The 25,169-nt window shown below is 40.3% G+C and overlaps 1 protein-coding gene across 3 annotated transcripts; it reads right to left on the bottom strand.

Moving 5' to 3' along the window:
• Positions 1 to 262: 262 nt before the first annotated feature.
• mamdc2a (MAM domain containing 2a) lies at positions 263 to 24,811 on the bottom strand. Of its 3 annotated transcripts, none has more exons than XM_056237417.1 (14): positions 24,600 to 24,811; positions 24,237 to 24,356; positions 18,587 to 18,837; positions 17,843 to 17,927; positions 11,878 to 12,015; positions 11,425 to 11,681; positions 9,671 to 9,764; positions 7,282 to 7,428; positions 6,774 to 7,039; positions 4,459 to 4,555; positions 1,943 to 2,098; positions 1,596 to 1,849; positions 1,320 to 1,404; positions 263 to 395 (listed from the first exon to the last, which is right to left on the bottom strand). In XM_056237417.1, the coding sequence occupies exons 1-14, from the start codon at positions 24,628 to 24,630 to the stop codon at positions 334 to 336; spliced, it is 2,043 nt and encodes a 680-aa protein (XP_056093392.1). In that variant the 5' UTR covers positions 24,631 to 24,811; the 3' UTR covers positions 263 to 333. The 3 variants fall into 3 exon arrangements, with proteins under 3 accessions (XP_056093392.1, XP_056093399.1, XP_056093405.1); XM_056237424.1 differs by having other exon boundaries at positions 24,237 to 24,353; XM_056237430.1 differs by lacking the exons at positions 263 to 395; positions 1,320 to 1,404 and having other exon boundaries at positions 1,648 to 1,849; positions 1,947 to 2,098.
• Positions 24,812 to 25,169: the final 358 nt, after the last annotated feature.

Below are 25,169 nucleotides of genomic sequence, written 5' to 3'. Positions count from 1 at the left end.
TGAAAATTGCTACCTAGCAGCATGCTGCTAAGCAATGTCGACCCATTACAAAAAAATAAAAAGTATGTTCTGATATTCCCTACACAAAAAACACAAAAATAAGACAGTCTCCAAACTGTCTCAATGCTAAAAAAAATCAGACTATATCAAGATCTATAGACACATCATACCACCTATAATAAGGAACAATGAAACGTGTGTCTTTCCATGTAGTCATGCATGGCCAGAATCTGCAGAACACTGTTGAGTCTAGGTAACAAATGTTCTTTTCTCTCTCCCAGTCTCCCTGTCCCCAGTGACACACAAATTAAAATATATCAGCCTGGGCCTCGCTTAGTACTCAATTTCATTAAAATTTTCAGAGAAGCCTGAGTATGGGACGCTGTCTCCAGGATCTGGAGAAAGAGAGAAAGAAAGAGTTATGCACAGTATAAACATAAGTACAACATGTCTCTTACAGGGTCCCATTTTACTGCTTCCTCAGTAAACAGAATCAGATAACTACAGTAACAGTATGTTATCCCTCCATAGACAAACTCCAATGAGAACCTCACTGAAGAAACCATCTGATCCCCCCACCTGCAGTGCAGTCAACTGACCTCACACAACCTACTGTAATACATCAAATAAAAAAATCTGAGGATGAGGCGATGCATGAATCACTGACACTTCCTGTTCAACCTTCAGGTTTGTATTTGAATTCACATACTACAGCACACAAGAAGACATTTATGTAACCATTCGTATGAATTAAATCTTAGAGCAAGAATTTGTGGGGCCATGATGTGACATGTTTTTTAATCCTATATATTAATTTATTCAAAAATATAAAAAGTTTAATAATATACAATATCATTAAATAAAATACAAATTATAAATATAAAATAGCTAAAAATGCAGTTAAACCCTTTTTTTTAATAAACCTTAATAAAACTTTTTTTTTTTTTTTATTCTTTAATATTTCATTGAATTTCATCTTGATCTTTTTTGGGGGTAATACAACCTACAACAAGTCTTGATATCTTAATATAGAAAAAATTTTATTAAAATAATTTTTCGCCATAATATTTTACCATATTATCATTAAAATTATTATTATTACATGTGGTCCAACCAACATGCAGAAATATGCAGGAAAAAAATGTCAAACAGGAAATGACATCATAGAGAGGACCCATGCAGCCCCTCATGACTGTGTCAAGGTCAATAACTCTCCTAAATTATCAGATAATTTGACCTTTTTATGACGTGGTAGTCATTTAAAAATATATTTAAAAAACGTTGTGTTGTCGTTATGGTAAACAGTTTTGTTCACTCACCTTTGCATGGTCCCTTTTTAAACACAATATCATCGATTGCAATGTCACTCCTTACTGAAGATCCTCTAATGGCTTCAAATATAATCTGCAAAAAATTAGGGACACATTACTTTATTTCTCGTACAAAAAAAGTAACACAGTGACCTTCAGTCAGTTTCCTGGCACTTCAAGCACCATCTTCTCAGTGATCAAATGGTTGCTTTGATATGGACATTATAAAAGAAGTTTTTCAAAGACATTTTTCAACAAGAAAGGGAGTAGGGGCGTGTTTCTAACCCAATGCCTTGTGTAACACTCGTAATCCACTGTGGCTTTCATCCAGGACACACTTTGTTCTCCTTGTCTTGTCCAAAGCAATCTCTCCTTGTCCCCCTTATGCAGCAGGACGCTCAGGGTGCCAGTGCCTGAGCCATGCATGTGGTAGAAGAAGATCAGACACTGAGGGCCGGTCGAACCCCTCAGCTCAGTGGACATCAGTCGGGCTGACTGCTTGGGTAACATGTGAGATGCCTCAATGTACATGAAGTAGCCTTGAAGTCAGAGCAGGAAAGACTTAGTGTGCGCTGTCTCGTGACATCAGCAGTTAATAAAGCATTTCAAGCTGAAGTATAAATCTGACTCACCTACCCCTAAGGTGTGGTCCCCTTTGGGTCCTGTGTAAGATGTGGGTGTCTGTCCCCTGATTCGCAACCAATGTCCTTTCTTAACTTTCTTTTTCTGAGTGTAGCCACAGTCCCCAGTTTCAAAGTTACAGTGTCCAGGAGGAGGATTTAAGGGTCCTAAACAGAGCACAAAAAGGTTGACCTGTTTTAGGATAGTAAAGTTCAGCCATATTACATGCGTAAGTGAAATGGTTAAAAGCTTGTCTATTTCTATTCACCGCAGCCGGCACTGCCCATTTAATGTCTATGTTTGTGAGGGCAGATGTTCTCCATTACCATGGAATATATGCCTATAAACAGAATATTTAAGAACCGCCTTGCCCATTTCTTAAGCCACATTGTTTAAAACGTGCTCACAACTGACAAGTAACTTCTGCCAAGCAACCTGTAAGTAATATAGTTTACCCTTTAATAGAACAATCACTTACTTAAATCTTTTACAAGTCATGGGTTTCACTTCCATAAAAGCAACACAACTGGGTCAAACACCAGTGCTAGACTAACCCTTATGCGTCAGTTTTATTATTAAAAGAAATAGCCAATACCAAGCATAACTTTTTCTTTATGCTTCTATGAATGAAAATGCATTCCTAAATGTATCTTTAGTTGTTCTCCGTTAAAATGAGCATGTGGAAATACATACATGATAAATAGATTTATTAATTGAAAATTTCCAACATTAGAGGATGTTTCACCACAATTATTAAGTGACGTTTGTAAAAAATTAAAAATATTGTGCTCCTCATAGATTGCAGGATGTCCTATTTTCAGGAATCAAACTTTTAAAAGCCTCTAAAGAATTTGGCCCAATTATAGCGAATTCAATATCTACATGATATGTATGGTATGATATATCTGGATCACAGTTTTGATTGGAAAACAATTTGGTCAAATGTTTCAGTCTCATCCAAAATCCCTGCCCACCAGCTGATCAACTACAATGTAATCCACAGAATATATTATACTGAAACGTTTTAGAATGAAACTTATTCCCTTCCCTGTATGTGACAAATGTAACACTGGTGCAATTGGCAGCTTTCTCCATAATATATTCTGGGAATGTCCACCGATCTTCAACTTCTGGGTTAAAGTCTCTGCTGTTCTATCACAACTTTTGAAACTGACAATTGATCCTGAGCCATGTATTTTCCTTCTTAATGATGTCCTCCTCTGTCACTTTAACTTTAAATCAAAAAAGGACTTTCTTCTCTGGGTTAGCATCTGCCAAGAAAACTATCATTAGTTCTTGGTTTCCTCCTAATTCTTTGTCAAAATAGCAATGGTTGTCCTATTTTATAGATATTGTTAGTTTGGAGCGATCCACTGCCTTAATCAATAGAGCAAAGATTACAACTATTATGTACTGGAACCGAACTCATGACAGCTTGATTTCTTGATTTCTATTCTTAAAACTTAAAGCAGCACTAAGTAGGAATTCCGTTTTTGTCAAACAGCAACCCCTAGAGTCGCTGTGGAGCACTTGTACTGTCGTGAATAGCACTCACGCAGAGATGGCTCGCACTCACGGCCGGATCCCCTCCCCCTGTACACCGGTACCTGTTCAGTAGGATGGACGCTGTAACGAGTGGAAATAAGGTATGGCCCCTTTAAGAGCTGCGCGCGCCCTGTTTAACTGTCGGCAGTCTGTATTGTATGTGCGCCTCGAACACCACATGTATACGGCGCCGGGTTATTTCTGTTTGATGCTCATTTTATCAGAGTTTTATCAGATCTGTTTTTTGCCGTAAAGCAATTCGTTACCTCGCGAGACCTGATATCACACGATACTTCCTAACACTGAGGCCGGCGGCACGCCGGCCCAAAGTTGCAAGGGTGGTTTTGCGGCTCACAGGCACCAGGGGGGTGCGAGACGACCAACATTCAACACGAAATCAGTAATATAAACATTACAATGACTCCAAAGCTGTTCGGTTAAGGTAAAAAAGTTACTTAGTTCACCTTTAAGTGATCTAAAGTTATAGGATAGGATAGTATACCAAGATGTAGATCAAGGCAAATGCAGGTTCTCTTTTTTTGGTTTTGTTTTATCTGTTTCTGGTCATTTTTTTCCCCTGCTTTTATTTTAATAGACACCTTAATTATCTTAATTTCAACAGACACTTTCTGCCTGTAAATCATCTATCTCTATCATTATATTTATAGTTTTTTTTATAGTTTTTATTATAGTCTTTATATCTGTTTCTCTTGTGTATATCCGTTTTATATTCGTCATCAGTTATATCCTCCAATTAAGTCAGTGAACATTTGTCAGTGTTAATGCTGGTTACTTTGTTTGTAAGAAAAGCACAATAAAGCATTGGTTAAAAGAAATTCTAGTAAAAACTTTCTTTTGGATGGTTTTTAAAATTCCTTGTGTATGGTGGGAGGAAAAAGGATAAAAAGCTGGAATTACCTTTAACCATGTAACATAATTGCCACCTGAATAGGGCTTTTCGCTGTTAAAAGGGTAGAAATACCTGTAGCAACCCGACAGTCTCCAAGGGTCACTGAGATGTCATCGAGAGACACAAGTCCACAGTCCCAGAAGTTTCTGCAGATGCTGACAAATGCTACCTTAAAGGAAAGTTAATAAAAAGTTACATAATGACAAATAAAGCTATCATAGTTGAGTAGTCCTAAACTCCTGTTTAGCACATCATTTTACTCAAGAACAAAGCAAAAATGGTCAATTAAATACTAATTAAAGGTACACTATTTAACTTTTATTTTGTTAAAAATGAACAAAATTTAAATAATGAATCAATACATCATCAATCCTTCTCCCAAAGTTTTGTATTACCCTGATTCACTATGGTAAGCCTATTATAAGTGTTTATATTTTAGACCTATCGGGATGTTGTTTTTTTAGCTGGAAATTCGCATATGTGCGTCTCATCATATCTGTAAATAGAGAAAAGTTGCTCTGACTACTTTGATGCATGGAAGTGGCATAGGTTAGTTGTCACAACAAGAGAGAAAGCTTGACATGGAGCACGATAAATCTCAAACCTCCGGGGAATTAACCGTTTTGTTTGTTTTTTTACATGAAAGTCTGTTGGCAAAAAGAGAACGCGAAAGCTCGTAATAAAGCGAGAATCAACATTAACTTTGCTTTTTGGAGATGGCGAGGACTCAGGGATTTTAAAATGTAAAAGCAATGTGGAATTAGTAAGGTATTTTATTTAACAGATAAGTTCATTGTGAAGCATTGTGAAGTGTTTTATTATGGTTGTTGTAGCGCTGGGCTGGAATTTATAATGGGTATGCACAGTAATGTCTTTAGCTAGGCAGCTTGAGATACTTTCCAATTTCCATCAAAACTAATTATATCTCTTAAGCCTAGTAGCCTAGTGAATGTTTTATGAGCAGTAATAGGATCACTATAGGATCCCTATAGGATCCCCATATGCATCCTCACAGAGCCAAAGCACAACCAAACCAATGTTATCAGAACTGAGATCCCTGAGATTACAACAGGAATTCACACACGGGGTGACCCAAAGTGCAGGACAAGATTTGTTAGGGCTTATCATTTGGAAGTGACAAGGAAATACTTCACTAAAATAAAAAAGTATTAAAACTGAATTTGTACTTTTCATTCAGGACAACATCCTTCTATCATCTCTAATCTGAAGAACACTTAAACCTTCATGCGTTTCATCATCACAGAATTTACACAACCGTTCAACTGTTTTTTAAGTAAGTCTCTCATGCGCACCAAGGCTGCATTTATTTGATAAAAAATACAGTAAAACAGCGATATTGTGAAATATTACAAATCATAATAACTCTTTTTATATATTTATATATATATACACTACCGTTCAAAAGTTTGGGGTCGGTACGGTTTTAAATACTTTAAAAATAATTCTCTTCTGCTAACCATGGCTGCGCTTATTTGATTAAAAATACAACAAAAATCAGTTATAGTATTAAATATTATTCCAGTGTAAATCAGCTGTTTTCTGTGTGAATATATAGTAAAGTGTAATTTATTCCTGTGATCAAAGCTGAATTTTTAGCATCACCAGTGTCAGTGTCTTCAGTGTCAAATGATCCCTCACAAATCAGTATATTATGAGGATTTGATGCTCAAGAAACATTTATTATTATTATCAATGTTGAAACAGTTGTTCGTCTGTCAGTTGTACAGTTTTTTTTTAGTTTTTTTTATGATTCTTTGATGAATAGAACAGCATTTGAACAGCATTTGAACAGCATTTGTTTGAAATAGAATCTTTTGTAACATTATAAATGTCTTTACTGTCCTTGATAAATAAAAGTATTGATTTATTTCCTCCAAAAAATAAAAATAAAATTCTCACTGACCCCAAACTTTTGAACGGTAGTGTATATATATATATATATATATATATATATATATATATAGTAATTGTCAAGTAATCAATTACTCAAGTAAAAAATCAAGTAATCGAATCATATGGCAAAACTGAATTTTCACATGATCCATCAGAAATCATTCTAATACTATATGCTGATTTGGTGTTCAAGAAACATTTCTTATTATTATCAATGTTGAAAACAGATGTGCTTATTAAAATAGAAATATTTTGTAACATTATACATGTATTTACTGTCACTTTTACTTTTACTGACAAATTTAATGCATCCTTGTGGAATAAAAGTATTAATTTTTTTTATTTCTTTTTATTTTACTGACCCTAAAATTTGGAACGGAGGTGTATATAAAAAAATGAAAAGCAGCCATGATCATCAACATAACCCAGTCTTGAAGAAACACATATTTACAACCCATTCCTTTTACACTTACCTTAGTAGACATGGGCTTTAAGTAGGTGACTTCCACCTCTGTCCAAACATCTCTAGACCTCTCAGACACGGTCCAGAGTTTCTCCTGAGCTACGTTGTTTTCATCATAGATATAGAGAGCCAGGGCATTATCTAATTTCATGAACCCATGCAAGGCATAGTAGAACCTGAGGCAGTATTTGTGGTTCCCTGGCAGGGACGGTCCAAAAAGACGACCCACATACCCTGGACGAGAGGGATAACGAGTGTTGGTCAGCAGAAAAGACCCTGTGGATATAATGGACAGACATAAGAGACATAAACATTTTAAATAAATAGTCATATGGTTCTTTGTTCATATTAATAGTCATTTATTATGAGTACTGGTCAATTAAAATTAAATATGCATGAAGCAGAAGCAAACAATTAAATTTAAATGTGCATAAAAATATAATATTGCTAGTAAATGTAAATATATGATATGTCACAAATTTGGTGATTTTATGAAAAAAACAGTCTCACTTCCGCACCAGTGCCTGTGGTGTGATCACCCATGCGGTAAACATTTGGTTTCACAGAGACCATGTTCCACACTGAACCTCCGGTCTGTTCCTGATAATACTGACACAGCCCCTCCTCAAAGTCACAGTTTGCAACAGCAGGGTCAAACGCTGGCTCTGAAACACGAGTCACATGAAACAGACTCACTTCATGAGCATCTCCCACATGCACAGACTTTCTGTAAAATGCATGTAAACTGCTGACTAAAGGGAAAGTCGACGTGGTTGCTATAACAGGACAACAACAAGAAAATTCCCTTACAGCCACTTGTGGGCTGTTTTAGGTTGTAGGGTACTGAAGGCCCCTCTGAAAAAAATATGACTACTTTCTATCCCAAACTATATGATGGTGAAAAAAATATATTTCTAGTTATTGCATATTGGTGGAGCAACATTTTTGTAAAGGTAAGACGTTTATTTTGAACATAAAGGCAGCTTTATTCAAGGGTTTTTTTTTATCCTAAATGCCATCCTTTCACTTATTCAACAATTACTGACAAATTATTGATTCACTGAAACACATAAATACGTTTTTTTAAATCTCATAATATGTGTTCATTTAATCAATTCTCATTAGCTACATAAATCAGAAATATTTTAAAAGAAGTTGGCCTACATGTTAGATCAAATTACAACCTGATCTCACAGGAAAGCGGAACTATTTTACGAGGTGGCGATTTCGTATGAATTCGTACAATGTGAATCGTACGAAAACGTACACTTCAATTTAAAAAAAAAAACATGAATGTTCACCCCTAAACATAACCGTCAGTAGGGCGTACGCAGATCATACAAACCGTAAAAATTAGATTGTACGAATAAGCCACCAATTCGCCAAAACGTAAAATAGCTACGAATTGGCATTAGATTGTTGAAAATTATCTCAACTTTTCTAATACATGTAGACCTCATATATCAGGATTTTCCAGTGCATAGCAATAAGCATGTCTTCAAGTAAGTGCAATGGTGTTTTTTGTTGTCATTCGATGATATGAGAGAAAATCAAATCAAAAAGGTCTTTTACCATGAGGAACCTTTAGTCCAGTTGAACCCAAGTATTAACCCTTAAACACATACTTTGGATCTTTAGTGACCCGGGACGGTCATTCACTACCCTCTTCCTCATAAATGTTTTAAAGTTAGACACCAACCTTCTTAGTATTCATCAATCAATTAATTATAAACAATATAACAAGAAAAAAAAATTCTAAAGGAATGCGTTTTTCCATCCATTTTTTGTAAATATTATAGGGTTGCTAATGACCCGAGGTGTGTAACAATGTAAGTACAGTATATTTTTTCTGCACAACAATAATTAAATCTCTGATTACTGAATAAGTGCAATTCACCTTTACTCCACAAGGTGACAATGTCTGATACACAATGATGAAGTGACGTTTCACTCATAGTTACCGCAGGCAGAAAACAAAAGAATAGGAAGTATCATCAGCTAAACTTGGAATGGCTCAGCGATTTACTACAGAGCAAGTACTGAACGCAATCAAATATTAGTGTAAAAAAAAAACAGAATATGTAATAATGATTGGCAAAACATTCATGCATTTAAGGGTTAAAGTAAGTGATTTCTGAGAAATGTTGTTTGAAAACTGAAATCAACACCATGAATATTTTCTGGCTGTGTAAATAGGAGAACAAAAAACTAAATGGATTGAGCGATCAGACTGAGCACCAAAAAACTTTTGCAGCCAATCAGAAATGGGGGTGCATATGCTCATGATGGGGGGGGGAGTGAGCAAGTGGGAAATTTTGTAGAAAGACTATAGAAAGAGAGATGGCTGAGATATTACCAAAGAGGTAAAAGGTCAGAGGAATACAATTGGAAGAAGAAGGGTTACGATCAGGCAAGGGCTGAGACCCGCGTTAATATTGGAAAAGCTTTCTAGAGCTGGAGAGACGTTAGAGAGTAGGAAGGCCTGAAAATCGGTTGCTTTGTTTCTGCTCGATACGTGAGTAACACTGGTTTTGCTATGTTTCACAGAACCGAAATATGCTGATGTACAATTTGCTGTTGTTGTTGAATCAAGGCTGATTCATCCATACTTGGGCAATTGCTGTGTTGCATAGCATGTTCGTTATAATGTCAAATTGCCATTACCAAGACACTGACAGGTTATGATGTATTGGGTAATGTCAAGTTGTCATAACAAAGACATCTCAAACAATGTCATATTTGCATTAAAAATGTCATAATTGAGCAAATGACACTTAATGACAGTTGTCATAAACATGCTAAACCCTCCTTCATATTCATTATGAAAGTGCAATGTCAGTCTTATGCACACCCTTTCAAGTAAAGTGTTACCGTTTAGGGCTTATTATCCAACAGAACTGCACTGACCTGTCTCTGTGTGGCAAAACTCTGATGAGAAAGAAATGTCATCCAGAGCAACATATCCACCACGGGCACTGTTGAACGCCACCTCAAACACCACCTAGTAATCCAAATACACCAATCAATCTAAATCAGACAAATGAAGTACCCAACATGAAGGGAACAATTAGTCCCCAAAATGATTAATTCATTTTGAAAACTGAAAAAAGTTTTAAATGGATTTAGTTTGTAACTCAGTGTAAAAGCAAATTTTTAAAAACACTACAAGGTTCAAAGAGTGATGCATTCGTATTAGTAACACTTCAGACGGTGAACTCATCTGCTGGAGAGAATCTCCAGACTCCACACACACTCTCACTCTCATTATTTACATTGTCTCCCAGAGTTGGCTGCTCACACTCAAACATGGCAGCCACAGCGCTAGCTCTTCACTTCATGTTTATACTATTCCTACAGATGCAAAATAAACACTCCCATTTTCCCCAGTACAGAGATGATGTTATGTATGGTTTGAAATAGATCAACCTTTGAACTATATTTAAAAAATTACAAAAGGTATCTATTACCATTATTACAGTTCATAATCAAAGCAATGGTCAGTTTTCAGTTAAACTATTTATATTTGATTTGGTGGTTACAGAAAATATATATCTTTAAAACACTTACTGACCCCAAACGTTTGAACAGTAAAGAGTCAGTGAGGTTTTTCAGGGGTTTTCGGCAAAAATGTATACTCCATGAATGCATTAAATTGGTCGGTAAAGACTATACACATACATATATATATATTTCTATTCAAAGAATATTGAAAAAAAGCAACTGCTTTCAACAATAATAGAAAAACAATAACATTCAAAACAATAATACTGAAAGGCCATGTGAGACTGAAGACTAAAGTACTGGCTGCTGAAAATTCAGCAAAATATTTAAAAATCATACCTACCCCAAACTTTTGAACGACAGTATATATTCCAATTAGTTACGAATGTCATAATATGAATATTAGTCTAAGTTAGTGACATTCATTACTAACTGAATGTACATTAACAAAAATGTGCTAATCTATTATTGAAAATTATTGCAAAAGTGTTAGCCATTCATCTACTGGAGTTCAAAATATATTTATATAGAGGGTGTAAAGAACCCTTCCTAGAAGATTAATTCATAATTGTTTGACTTAAACTTGCCATCTATAACATGACAAAGTCTGCACAACATCTTATATATGTCAACCGTGCAATAGGCCCCTTTTATAAATAGGTGCACGTCTTGTTAGGATAGTGTTCTTGCGTATACATGTGGGAACTACAGCTCTTAAGCCATGATAGTGTATTTGCAAATGGCTTTAGTATGTTTTGGGTAGTTAAAACTTGTAATATATATTAAGTAGAAAGCTTACATATGGATAGTGTCAACATGTGAATGTTCTGTAGTGCATTCATGCATTTGCTTTGACCTGTAGTGCAGAACATGAGCAAAAAGATGTGAAGAAAAAAGGATTTATCGCAGGCTGAAATACCTGTTGTGTTTAATTTTACTTTATAAGAGATTATTTTAAATTAACAACAGTAAAAAAAAAAAAATGGATTTTTATTTTTTGATGGAAACTAAATGCACTAAATGCACCTTAAAACGCATGCATATTTGAAAATTTATTTTTTCTATTCTGTTGCCATATAGTTTATATTTAAAGTGGTGTTTTTGTCTAATGTCACCATACTGTGTCTCGCAAAGCAGTGATACATAAAAACTTCACTGACCTCTAGAGGATGTGGTGCCTTTATATCCACTTGCACTAACTTCCAATTTGAGGTTGCATACACATCAGGTCTCCATATCTCTTCATAGTGGCCCAGCTGGTCCTTAGTGAAGACTGAGAAGAAATTCCCAATGGCTTGGTCCCGTTGGTAGTAAAAGGACAAGCATCCTGCCATTGAACTGGTAGTCATTGGTGACACCAACTTGGCCACCTCTTGGAACCTTTTAGCATAAATTGAGTCCACATACATGTAGTGACCTAGTTCAGAGTGGAAAGAATAAACAAAGAATTGATTCACAAAGGACATTCCTCAGGGTAAAAGAGTAAAGCAAGCTCCAAACCAAGAGAATTGTGGGTTGAAAAAAGCTATTGTCTTGTTGGAGAGCCTGGTTTGATTCATTCCAGCTCTTGACCAAGTGTGCAGTGGAGCTATTCTGTCAGTCTGTATTATTACCTCTTTCATTGTTCATGGTGTGGTCATCTGGAAGGTTTGACTGAGGGTCCCGGGCCAAACTCCCACCCACATACCAGTTCACATTGGGATTCCACTGATTGCTGTAGCCACACAAGTGATGTTCCTCAAAGTTGCACTCTAAACAGAAATTAAAGATTATTATTAACATGGGAAGGAATGTAGGTAACGCTTCCTTTTACAGTCCTGTTTCCCATGTACTTACTATGTACTTATTATAGTAACTATAATTACTGGGTAATAACTAGGTACTAACCCTGAACCTACCCCTAAACCTACCCCTAACCCATGTACTTACCTTATATTAGCCAGTACTTTCTAGGTAAGTACACTGTATAACTGCATTAGCACAAAGAGTCAAGAGTGGTGGTATAGCAAGGTACATTCAAATCAACCCTGCTAACCAATGAGGTTTGTGTGCAGTGTCTTATTTTCAGATGTTCTTGCAAGGGGTTTTAACAAATAACTATTTCATTCTTTTTTTAACAAAATGCAATGAAATGAAATCAGAAGACTTGGAATGTAGCACATAAATGTTATCGACTGCTGTTCCCTATCAGTCGGTCACTCTCGGCGTACATCATGACCGACGAATAGGAATCTCGCTAGAGAGGCCAATCTACTTTTGAGTGAAACTAAACGAGCGAATGCACATTGGCGTGCAATCATTTGCATCTACTGTTCAGCCACACAGCAGGGGTATATAATGAGCAGCAGGTGCGATTGCACTTCAGCTTTTTGCTTCGGAGCCGAGCGTTTCAATGCTGTTCTCTTCAGTGAAGCTGTTTAAATTAAACTAGCAAGCTCTCCAGGAGGATCTCTCACGTCTGGTGTGGGCGATACAGCGCGGCAGTGTGGTCGACTTCTTTCTGTCTCTCTCTTTCTGTCTTTTTGTGTTTGTGTTGTTTGTAAACTGAGCAAAACAAAAAGGCTGTTTTTACAGCTGGTGCGCCAAGAGCGCTGAAAGGCCGTTCTTATGGCTGGTAAGATCGCCGCGAGAGAGAGACAGCGCACGACAGGCTGCAAACTTCCCTGTCTGTGTTCGCTGCGACCATTGAACATGCTGATGCAGTGTTCGTGGATGAGTCATATACCTATTGTGGGAAGATGACCATCTCTGAGCTATGGTCGAGACTCTCGTTCCTGCAAAGGGGCGGAGTCCCTGCGCCTCTGCCACGATCTAATACTCCACAGAGGGTTACTTTAGGCAGTGGTGCAGGTGACCTAAGGATTGCGGTGAGCGCGCTTCCTTCGGGGAACCAACCCCTAGGAACCATCCCTCCCGCGCTCCGCAGCCAGTAGAGCCGCCAACGGAACGTGCTGGACCATCCACGAGGTGTGTACCAGTAGTTTCCTACGGCGCTCTCCACGATGAACAGATGTCGATCGCTGCATCGGAGGATGGGTCAGACTTCTTTGCAGATGACAATTCGGCGTCGCTGCCCCCTTCGGGTGTGGCAGCTGTACCCGAGTCGGACCCTGAGATGAGGGCCATGCTTTCCCAGGCCCCCCCTCCACCGTGTCCCGACACCCCGAGGCTGGACGATTGGTATCTCAGGGTGGCGCGCGCTGGTTCTCAGCAATCCACCCAGGTGCCTTTCTTCCCGGAGGTGCATGAGGAGTTCACTGGGACGTGGATGGCACCTTTTACTGCCAGAAACTGTCCCGGTGGCTCCTCCTCCCTCACCACCCTTGATGGCGGGGCGGCTAAGGGTTACATGCGCATCCCACCAGTGGAGCGGGCCGTTGCTATGCAACTGTGCCCTAACTCTACTTGGCGTGGAGAGCTGTGTCTCCCTTCCCGGGCCTGTAAGCACTCGTCGGACTTAACCGGTAAGGCTTACAAGGCATGTGGGGAAGCCGCCTCTGCCATGCACGCCATGGTGTTGTTGAAGGACCTGCACGAGGGTGGTCATGATCCAAGAGTTCTCCAAGAACTTAGTGTCGCAACGGACCTCGTGCTTCTTGCGACGAAGGTCACCGCGCGGTCAGTGGGTTGTGCGATGTTCACTATGGTGGTCCAGGAACGCCATCTCTGGTTGTGTCTGGCTGACATGAGGGAGACCGACAAAGTCAGGTTCCTTAACTCCCAGACCGTCCTCTTCGGTGACACAGTCAAGAACTTTGTCCCGCAGTTCTCGGCTGTACAAAAGCAGACTGAGGCGATTAAACATATCCTGCCACGATGGTCAGCTGCTGCCTTCACCCCATCAGCGGGCAGCAGCGTGCAGTTCGAGAACGCATCCAAGCAGCCTCCTGCCCTGTGGAACCAGGTAAGTGTTGCACCGCACACTCAGACCCCGCTACGGGCCGCCTCCCAGAGAGAGCCTCCCGAGCCGTGTCCCTGCGTTCCACCTCGCTGCCCCACTGCGGGTACGCCTACGGTCCCTTTGGTCCCGCTTGTACGGTCTCTAGAAGCCTGGTTAGCGCTCCCCAGTCCATCTCGCTGGCTCATTCGGACCATCAGGCTCGGCTATGCGATTCAGTTCACCTGGCGTCACCCCAAGTTTCGGGCCATCCACTCCACTACAGTGAGAGCAGCCGATGCCCATGTCTTGCGAGCGGAGATCGCAGTCCTACTGGTGAAGGACGCGATAGAGCCGGTCCCTCCAGGGGATATGAGGTCAGGGTACTACAGTCCCTATTTCATTGTACCCAAGAAAAGCGGTGGGTTACGACCAATCTTGGACCTGCGAGTTGTGAATCAGAGTCTCCACAAGCTACCGTTCAAAATGCTCGCGCAGAAACGCATTTTCGAATGCATCCGTCCCTGAGATTGGTTTGCAGCGATCGACCTGAAGGATGCGTACTTTCATGTCTTGATTCTTCCTCGACACAGGCCTTTTCTGCGCTTTACGTTCGAGGGTGGAGCATATCAGTACAAGGTCCTGCCCTTCGGGCTGTCCCTGTCTCCCTGTGTCTTCACGAAAGTCACGGAGGGGGCCTTGTTCCCAAGAGAGAACCGGGCGTTCGCATCCTCAACTATCTCGACGACTGGCTCATACTAGCACACTCTCGAGATCAGTTATGCGAACACAGGGACCTCGTGCTCAGGCACCTCAGCCAGTTGGGACTTCAGGTCAACTGGGAAAAGAGCAAACTCTCCCCCGTGCAGAGGATCTCTTTTCTCGGTATGGAGTTGGATTCGGACGCACAGACAGCGCGCCTCACAGAGGAACGCACTCAGTCGGTGCGGAACTGCTTGAATACGTTCAAAGGCAGGACAGCGGTCCCACTGAAATTTTTTCAGAGACTCCTGGGGCATATGGCAGCGGCAGCAGCGGTAACACCGCTCGGGCTGCTCCATATGAGACAGCTTCAGCACTGGCTTCACGGCCGAGTCCCGAGGTGGGCGTGGCATCACGGCACTCACCGGGTGACAATCACACCGGCATGCCGCCAGACCTTCAGCCCATGGTCAGACCCTTCGTTCCTGAGGGCAGGAGTGCCCTTGGAACAGGTGTCCAGGCATGCAGTGTTGTTCACAGATGCCTCTGCCACCTGGCTGGGGTGCCACGTACAACGGGCATGCAGTGTCAGGGGTGTGGACGGGCCCCCAACTGCTTTGGCACATCAACTGCCTCGAGTTGCTAGCAGTATGTCTCGCTCTGAGCCGCTTAAAGAGGCTGCTACAGGGCAGGGACGTGCTGGTCCGTTCGGACTACACTGCGACCGTTGAGTACATCGACCGACAAGGTGGTCTATGCTCCCGTCGCATGTCGCAACTCGCCCGCCATCTCCTCCTCTGGAGTCAGAAGCATCACAGGTCGCTTCGGGCCATCTATGTCCCCGGAGTGCTCAAGCGTGTGGCCGACGAGCTATCACGAGCTGTGCTCCCGGGAGAATGGCGATTCCACCCCCAGGTGGTTCAGCTGATCTGGAGAGAGACCTCCCACTGCCAGCTGTTTTACTCCCTGACTGATGGAACACTCTGCAAGGACGTACTGGCACACAGCTGGTACGTGGCCCTCGCAAATATGCATTTCCCCCAGTGAGCCTACTTGCACAGACACTGTGCAAAGTCAGGGAGGACGAGGAGCAGGTCCTTCTGGTTGCTCCCTATTTTGCCCACCCAGACCTGGTTCCCAGAACTCATGCTCCTTGTAACAGTCCCTCTCTGGCCCATTCCTCTGAGGAAGGACCTTCTGACTCAGAGACGGGGCACCCTATGGCACCCGCGTCCGGACCTCTGGAAACTCCATGTGTGGTCCCTGAACGGGAGGTGGAGGTTCTAAGTGACTTACCCCCAGAGGTAATTAAAACCATCACTTCTGCGCGGGCGCCATCTACGAGACATGCGTATGCCTTGAAGTGGAACCTGTTCGCCGAGAGGACCCCCGAAGATGCTCGATAGGGTCCGTGCTTTCCTTCTTGCAGCAAGGGTTGGAGCGAAGGCCGTCCCCCTTCACCCTCAAAGTACATGCTGCCGCTATTTCAGCATATCACGACCACATAGATGGCAAAACAGTAGGAAAGCACGACCTGGTCGTAAGGTTCCTTAGGGGGGCGAGATGGTTAAATCCTCCTCAACCCCCCTCCATACCCTCTTGGGACCTTTCCCTGGTGTTTCGAGCACTCCAGGAGGCTCCCTTTGAGCCTTTGCAATCAGCAGACTTAAAGCTTCTATCCATGAAGACTTTGCTGCTGGTTGCACTGGCCTCTATCAAGAGGGTAGGGGACCTGCAGGCATTTTCGGTCGACGAATCGTGCCTAGAGTATGCGCCAGGTGACAACCATGTTGTACTGAAACCCCGGCCTGGCTATGTGCCCAAGGTTCCTACCACTCCCTTCAGGGACCAGGTGGTGAACCTGCAAGCGCTGCCCCTGGAGGAGGCAGACCCAGCCCTGGCTTTGCTCTGTCCCGTTCGCACTCTGCGTCTGTACGTGGACAGAACTCAAAGTCTAAGGACCTCAGACCAGCTCTTTCTCTGTTACGGGGGCCGGCAGAAGGAAAAGGCTGTCTCCAAGCAGAGGATGGCCCACTGGATAGTGGACGCCATCGCCTTGGCTTACCAAGTACAAGGGCGCTGGCACGTGGCTCTCCGCCCGTGTTCTCCCCCTAAACGGGTAGAAGCAATGAGAGGCCCGGCTCTGTCGGCTTCCTGCACCCTATTGTGCACCCTTATTGCTCCAGAGTGAAAAACCTGTTGAGTCCTCCAACACCCTCGGCCCGGACGTGGTGGAGCGTCCGGCGCCAGGCCTTTATCCGTTGAATCCTTGAGAACCCGGTCTGGGCTGCGTCCCATATATGTGTCCCTGCGGGGATCCCATATGTGCTGGGCAGCCAGCTCATCAGCTCCTCAGCAAAAAACTGAAGTGCAATCGCACCTGCTGCTCATTATATACCCGCGCTGCGTGGCTGAACATCTGATACAAATAACGGCAATGTGAATTGGCAATGTGAATTGGCTCATTTAGTTTCACTCGAAGTAGATTGGCCTCTCTAGTGAGATTCCTATTCGTCGGTCACGACGTACACCTCCGTTCCCTCCTTCAGGGAACGAGGGTTACCATACATAACTGAGACGTTATGGTACTTGTTTTTTGAGTTAACAGCTACAATCATCATCCTCTCGTCCCTCATACCTTTCAGGAATAAAATCAAATGGGTTTGGACATTGATATATTACTCAAAATATAAAGCTGGAACTAATTGCAGAAAATTAATGTTACAGAAGTTTTTCAATTAAAAAAATTTAACATAATTGTGATAATTTTATGCTTCATGCTTTTGTTTCAGTTGTAAGCATCATTTATTATTAAATCAGATCAAATTACACTAAGGGGGGTGCAGAAGTTTTTCTACTTTCAAAGTAGGGCGTGACAAAAAAAATAAAACTACTTAATTAGCATAACATGGTGTTCCTGCAAAAAGTTTGGATTTTTAAAGCATCATGAATGCTGTGGTCCTTTGTACTGGTTAAGAGTATAAAATCTGAAGACTTACCTATACAGTATCCAGGGATGATGTGTATTTCAAAAACAGCAACGCTATTTCCCATTCCTCTGCTGGGTTTAGCCTCAAATAATAGCTAAAAGTAAAAGTCAAAAAGTAATAAACAAAGAGAAATTAAACAGTTTGGGCAGCAACAGTTAAAATGCACCGATTGCTATCAATTCAACAGACAAAAATTTTTTATTTTATTATCCAAAACTTATAAAACAATCTTTATCTAACTCATTATGACAGGACATAACCTCTTCACAGTCTTTCAGTGATCATAAATCAAACACAGCTTCAGTTTTACACACAGTCTAATTTTAGAGTAAATATAACATCAGAAGGTTTACATCACACATCTCAAGTCAAAACTAGCATAATAGATCCACTTTCTTTCCAGTCATAATTCATTACACTTGTTATTAAACAAAGTCAATTTATATTCCTTTGTTTATAAACGGCAAGTATTACGCTCAGTCTATCTTTCCAAATGTAATTCCCAAAAACACAGAATTACTATTAGTGTAGTAAAATAGTACAAGTGCTTGTCTGATCAAGGGAGAGACGTATCCACTGTAGTATTTACAAAGGGCTCTTTTGTTCACTCAGCTCCTCTCAAACTCTCTTTTAAGCTAAGGTCCTCTAGCAAACTATGAATAGTCTCGACTACATTATGTCACATACACTACCCCCTCGTTTCCTTCCTTTGCATTCAAACACAGTAGTGACTGTGCCACGTCAGGCAGATACCTGGTAAGCCTCAGACATATTACGGAGGTCCACGCTGGCAATGAGCCAACTGTCTGAGGGTTTCTCCGCCGTCCATAACACGTAGTCAAAGTTCTCGCCCTCGGGTCGCAAATGCAGTTGAAGAGAGCCTGAGCCTGAGATCTGATAGACCAACCGCATACAGCTCCAGTCTCTGAGCTCCAGCTCTGGGCTGACCAGGACATACTTTTCTTTCTCACCAAAAGATGACGAATCTGCTGTGATGAAGCGACCTGAAAAAAAAACAGAAGAGTCATAATTTCAATATTGTTGAGAACAGAGATGTATGCATAAGTCTAAGAACAGAATAGAAACACTTCCAAAATGTAACATTCAGTTTACATTGAGTTATGTTATTTTCATTGCAGGATAAAACAATGAATCTGGATTTTCAGATCCTGGAAGTCAAATCAATCTAATGATCCAGGGTCTCACAGGGTCATCAGTAATGAACAGAAACCTCTTAAAAACGTAATTAAAATGAATGGGCGACTGTTTCACCATTTTAAACTGTGTGTCAAAAAACAGGTGTGATCCGTATCAGGTTCTCCAAAATAAAGTGCATGCAATCACAGCAAACGAAGACTTATGGGAGACTCAAGTGGTAATTTAACAGTCCATTTAGTCTTCTGAATTTAACAAAGCGACTGTTTAGAGCACAGAAATAGGTTACGTTCACTTTTAAAAGAAGAATTATTAGCTGTCAGAAATAAAGTAATCATATACTGTACGTTGTATTATGTATCCAATTTCCTCTTGTTTAATCTGCATCAAACCTCGACATGATGTAAAAGTGTTTGCTGCCGTTAGCTTCAGTGATCTCTGATAGCTCCAGATGTTCTCATGGTGATTCATTCCAGGTGCCAGATGAAAACAATGCCTTTTTTGCTCTCTCTTTATGACCTCTTGCAAAAACACACAAAATGTCTACACTTTGGTTTGTCCCTCTTTTGGGATTTCATATATTTAATCCTTGAGCAAATACCAATTGTTAATGTCCCACTTCTTTAGCCATGACATCAGCTTCTGAGGTAGGTGTTTAAAATAGTGAAGTCATGTCTTTTGTAAGGTCAATTGAAATTAGTTCCCATTTTGTGGAAATATATTGGTGTTGTTCCATCTCCTGTTTCTTTTTCTACTGTAAAACAGGTCGCCATCTTAATTCAAGCATCCTGATGATGAAATCACACACTATGCATACCCTTTACATAAAAAAAAGAAAAATACTTTGGGATTAACCTAGTGTTCGCTTAAAAACCAAAGTATACTTTAGGCATATTATTTATCCATTCTATGGTGAGAAAATACTATCCATCAAAGTAACAAAATATGCAGCGATAGCATTTCTAGTGGTAATTATAAGTAGTGGGGAAATGATTCTGCATGGGGGGGTCAACATGAGAGAGGCATTTAGTGAAGAAACAAATAAAGGATAAAGTGCAATTCTCGCTACACACTCAAAACTCACTGCAGCAGCTGTTATTCAATGGCTGGAAGTAGCCCACCTCCTTCTGATTCTTAAGAAAAAGGATTACATGTTTAGATGAACTCTGTGAATGTCTCCTGGACATCTTCAAATACCTAAATGATTTCTACAGCTGCTGAAAATGGCTGGAGAAACAAGGTTAGCAGATCCCCAGATTCAGTTTTTTCTCATAATTTCCATCTCAACTCCTTCTAGAAATGTTTTCTTACATTTATAGTTTTTGGCTGCCTGTACATTTTATAAATGAATATGATTAATGCTCTAAATGGTATTATTTAATGATATTGTTTTCTATAATCATAGCAAAGAGTGGGCACACTGATACACAGTAACACAGGTCTACATCTTTTTTTTTTAAATAACACAAAAGTTATATGGCAAATAGATCATCGTCTGAATTCATTCATTAAAAATTTAGTAAAGTTCCTTCATTTTCCTAAAACTAAGACGTCTGTCTCTGCTGTGTTTCCAGTACAAAGTGTTGTCTAGGAAACCAAACAGAGACACACATTTGTTGCCCAGTCTTGTTTTATTGACCTGTGGGGAAAAACTCACTCCAAAAGCAGGAGACACCAGACAACTGCCCACGGTATGTTCACTAGACTACACTTCTTTCATCATACTTCGGTCAACAGTCATTCTAAAGCATCTCCTCTGTTTTCCCCACAACAGCTGAGCCCATCCAGTTGTTCACCAGCCATCATAGTTTTTGGCAGAGGACAGAAACAAAATTTAAGCAATGATAACAAAGCTTATTTTTTAGAACAGAGCACAAACAGTTATAGAAAGTGCTAATTGTGCTTAAAGTACAATAATATTAAGGTACAAAGACAAGTATCATGCAAGAAAAAATGTATAGCATGACAGCTGTCCTGCAACGTGTCTCTTGCGAGATGGTGGACTGAGAAGAGTTATAGCACGCATAATCTGTGAAACATCTCTGGCCAGTGTGCATCATAAAAGCCTATTAATAATCCTTAAAATCCTTAGTTCCAATGAACAGAGATCAGATAATGCCCTGTCATGTAGAGCAGGCTCACTCAATGAAGTGCAGATTACAACCATCAAGCCGTAAAGGGTTAGATCACCCCAAAATGAAAATTCTGTCATTAATTACTCACCCTCATGTCGTTCCAAACCCATAACACCTTCGTTCATGTTCGGAACACAAATGAAGATATTTTTGATGAAATCCGAGACCTTTCTGACCTCTCCATAGACAGCAACGCAACGGCTACTTTCAAGACCCAGAAAAGTTGTAGACATCGTTAAAATAGTCCATGTGACTCCAGGGGTTTAACCTTAATGTTATGAAGCGACGAGAATACTTTTTTGGACTTTAATGAAGAATTTGAGTTACATTAACTATTTTAAATATGTCTTTACTACCTTTCTGGGCCTTGAAAGTGGCCGTTGCGTTGCTGTCTATGGAGAGGTCAGAAAGGTCTCGGATTTCATCAAAAATATCTTCATTTGTGTTCCGAAGATGAACGAAGGTCTTATGGGATTGGAATGACATGAGGGTGAGTAATTGTGGCGAGCAGGACGAGGTCGAGGGCCGTGGGAGAACGGCGCGAGGCCGGTGCCGTGATTACTAATGAGCGACACCTGCGCGACGCACCGGTCTCATATCTCTCACGGAGGAGCGGAAGCATAAAAGGAGGAGTGACGACAGTGGAGATCGAGAGAGGAACAGGCCTGAACTTATGTTGTGTTATGTTATATTATATGTAACAGCAGTCGTCGGTGAGGGGCTGCTGTCTTTTACTTTCGTTTTGTATTTGTTTTATTTTATGTTATTAAATATTGTTGAATGTTTGCCGGTTCCCGCCTCCTTCTTCCCATAACATCTGAACTGCGTTACAGTAATTAATGACAGAATTTTTGGGTGAACTATCCCTTTAAACTCTGAAGAAAGTAGGGCAGCAATTTTTTACAAGTCCTGTATATACAGTATAATGATGCATTTCAATTCAATCACATTCCTTAACCAGTTATAACATAAATTAAAGTATACAGGGTGCACATGAAACCAGGAATCCATGTTACCAGTGGTCATGAAGAGATGCTCCGTATTTATAGCCAAAAATGTGATTTTTTAAACTTGATATCTGAAATTTGATTGGCTGCTGATAGTCATTTTTGTTTATTTGCACAATTTATTTTTCATGGCTTGGTTAAGCACTTGCCACGAAGAAGACATGTCAATTAGAATTTTCCTTGATCAAACTGTTTTTAAGGTTTTAGTTGTAGCTAAAGATTTTAAAACAAATTGGCATGCATCCTCAGATTCAGAATGTCTTGTTGTCTATGGTGGTCAGATAAAGGTCAGTTAGTCAAAATGGGCAACGCCAGACTGTTTAATTGATTTACATCTTCAAAACGCCTTGTTATATCAAAAATATTTTTGTCATGAGGGTCTTGGAACGATGTGTGACAAGTTTTATATGCTTGCATGTGGTATGCTCTTTTCTGAATATTCGACTAGAAAATGTGAATCTGCGCATTTCCTCTACATTATCTCGGTACCTCTTATTGTGTGCCAACTTTTTGCTGGGCCTAATACATGCCATGGTGTTCTACATGCACAAATGGTCACAACACTTCATCTGTATCCGAATAAACAGTTTCTATTGTGCATTTAAACTAAAACAAAACTTGGCGTCAAGATAAAATGGCGTCTAGTACATTAAATGTATGTTAAAGGGATAGTTCACCTAAAAATGAAAATTCTGTCATCATTTACACACCCTCAAGTTGTGGGTGAATAAATTCTGACAGAATTTTCATTTTTGAGTGAACTATCCCTTTAATTCTGAGAGTTTATTCGCATGTCAAGTGTTTCTTTTCAGGATATGCGCATTTTCAAAATTGGCATTAAAATAGTTGTATGGAAACCCAACTGATTGTGCATATGTTCCGTTACCTTTCCCTACCCCACTAACTTGCCGGATCCATCCCACCATTGTTCCGGGACCTCATAGTTTACAAATTAAGCACTAGTCCCGACCTCACGCATGTAAACACATCATCAAAGAGAAGAGATGTCCTTGCAAGAGGAAGGGGAAGTTATTTTGATTAAAGATTACAAGGGCACATGCATTTTAATTATGTGCACAGATAATTAATTTCATTTATCAACAACAATTGTCAAAAAACAACAACAACTGTACATTTTTAATTCACAGTGACTTTAAGGCTGTTTTTTTTTTAGCCTAATGATTTTGGAAAAATCTTAAAGGGATAGTTCACCCAAAAATTAACATTCTGTCATTAATTACTCACCCTAATGTCGTTCCAAACCATAAGACTTTCGTTCACCTTCGGAACACAAAGATCGTTTTGACGAAATCTGAGAGCTTTCTGTCCCTCCATTGACAGCTACGCAACTACCACTTTGACGCTTCAAAAAGTTCATGAAGAGATTGTAAAACTAATCCATATTAATTGAGTGATTTAGGTCAAATTTTCAGAAGAGACTCAATCGCTTATATGATGAACAGGTTTAATTTAGGCTTTTATTCACATATAAACATTGATCTGTGAACATAAACAGAAGCTCAAGAGCAGAGTGCGGAGCAGTAAGCAAGAGCGTCCAAACAGTAGCTAAGCAGGAAGCAGGAATCAAATGTGAAAACAAACCTCTTGAAGCTCATTGGTTTTTGCAGAAGCTCAAACATGCTGCGTTACACACGAGAATGAACCTCATTGGTTCTTGCAAAAGCTCAAACGTGCTGCATAAGTTGATGAATGTTTATGTGAATAAAAGGATAAATTCAATCTGTTCATCATATAAAGCAATTGTGATTCTTCAGAAAATGTTGGACTTCATATGGATTAGTTTTACGATCTCTTTATGAACTTTTTGAAGTGTCAAAGTAGTATTTCATAGCTATCAATGGAGAGACAGAAAGCTTTCAGATTTCATCAAAAAGATCTTCATTTGTGTTCTGAAGAAGAACGAAAGTCTTACGGGTTTGGAACGACATGAGGGTGAGTGATTAATGACAATTTTCATTTCTGGATGAACTGTCCCTTTAAGTTTGAGATTTCTACAAGTTGCGGTCTCTGATACACTTGGGGCAGAAAAAGAATAATTGGCAAACCAGTAGCCTACATATAAAAGTGCTTGGACCCTTCTCATACCTTCCTCGTTGATGGTCCAGGCAGCATAAGCGGGATCAGACGTGTAGCCGCAGCTGTCCGCGTCAAAACTGCACGAGCCGCGCAAAAGCTGCGTCTGAGCCCGCGTCAGAAGAGCGACTGCTGAGGATGACATAGCCTAACATCAGATAAACACTAGACTAACGTCTTAATGAGAGTTAACTCGCTCTGTTATAATAGGCTATGTTATAATATCCCAGATATAATAGCTATGTCTGAGATAGATGTAGCCTACAACAAGTCAATTCAGCAACGAACAAGTCCACGTTGAAGCAACAAATAAAACTTGCAGAAGCATGCAAACAAACAATTACAGATTTTCCATTAGGAAAAGTGATGACCTACCCAGAAGGGTTGAGAAGTGAAGCAAACTCATGGCGAAAGTTGCAGGGATGCTGGAGTGGAAGAGTGAATATCCACTAACGCAGATTTCGTACGGCAGCGTGAGCACACAGCGCACTGCGAACGCTGCATTCACTCTCCATGCTTTGACTCTTGACTCAGTGCTGAACAGACAGTGGGACGAGGGAGTGGTTGTTGAGGTTTCTATTTCAGAACAGGCAATGGATCTCCCTTAAGAGTCTGCCACTGTGTAAACGTCTGCAGAAATGACATAGGCCTAATTCTAATCATGCATGAGATTTAGAATCAAGGGTATTTCAACTTTTGAATGGGGTCTTTTTTTATGCAATTCAGCAATTTGTTGTCTTATATGTAAACATCTTTTATGTAAAATATCTTATTCAGGATAGTACTAAATAAAAATAACTTGCATTTTGTATGATCCCTCTTAGTTTGTTAAAATAATTAACATTTTAGGGGTATGTAAACTTTTGACCACGACTATATGAACAGTTTCAGGACAATTTCTAATCTCATTTCTGAATGTCATTTTCCTCCTAATTTTCCTTGAAG

This window comes from Rhinichthys klamathensis, unplaced genomic scaffold (assembly GCF_029890125.1).
Source record: "Rhinichthys klamathensis goyatoka isolate OS25496 unplaced genomic scaffold, OSU_Roscu_1.1 h1tg000019l_1, whole genome shotgun sequence".
NCBI lineage: Eukaryota > Metazoa > Chordata > Actinopteri > Cypriniformes > Leuciscidae > Rhinichthys > Rhinichthys klamathensis.
This window is presented reverse-complemented; position numbering and strand designations above follow the sequence as displayed.

Bases quoted from the DNA above. Each gene is read 5' to 3' on its own strand.
- mamdc2a (XM_056237417.1), bottom strand. From the start codon at position 24,630: ATGAGTTTGCTTCACTTCTCAACCCTTCTGG. The intron at 7,040-7,281 runs GTGCGGAAGTGA...TTATATCCACAG, and splicing joins TGATCACACCACAGGCACTG to GGTCTTTTCTGCTGACCAAC. The intron at 1,405-1,595 runs GTTAGAAACACG...AATTTTTTGCAG, and splicing joins AGTGTTACACAAGGCATTGG to ATTATATTTGAAGCCATTAG.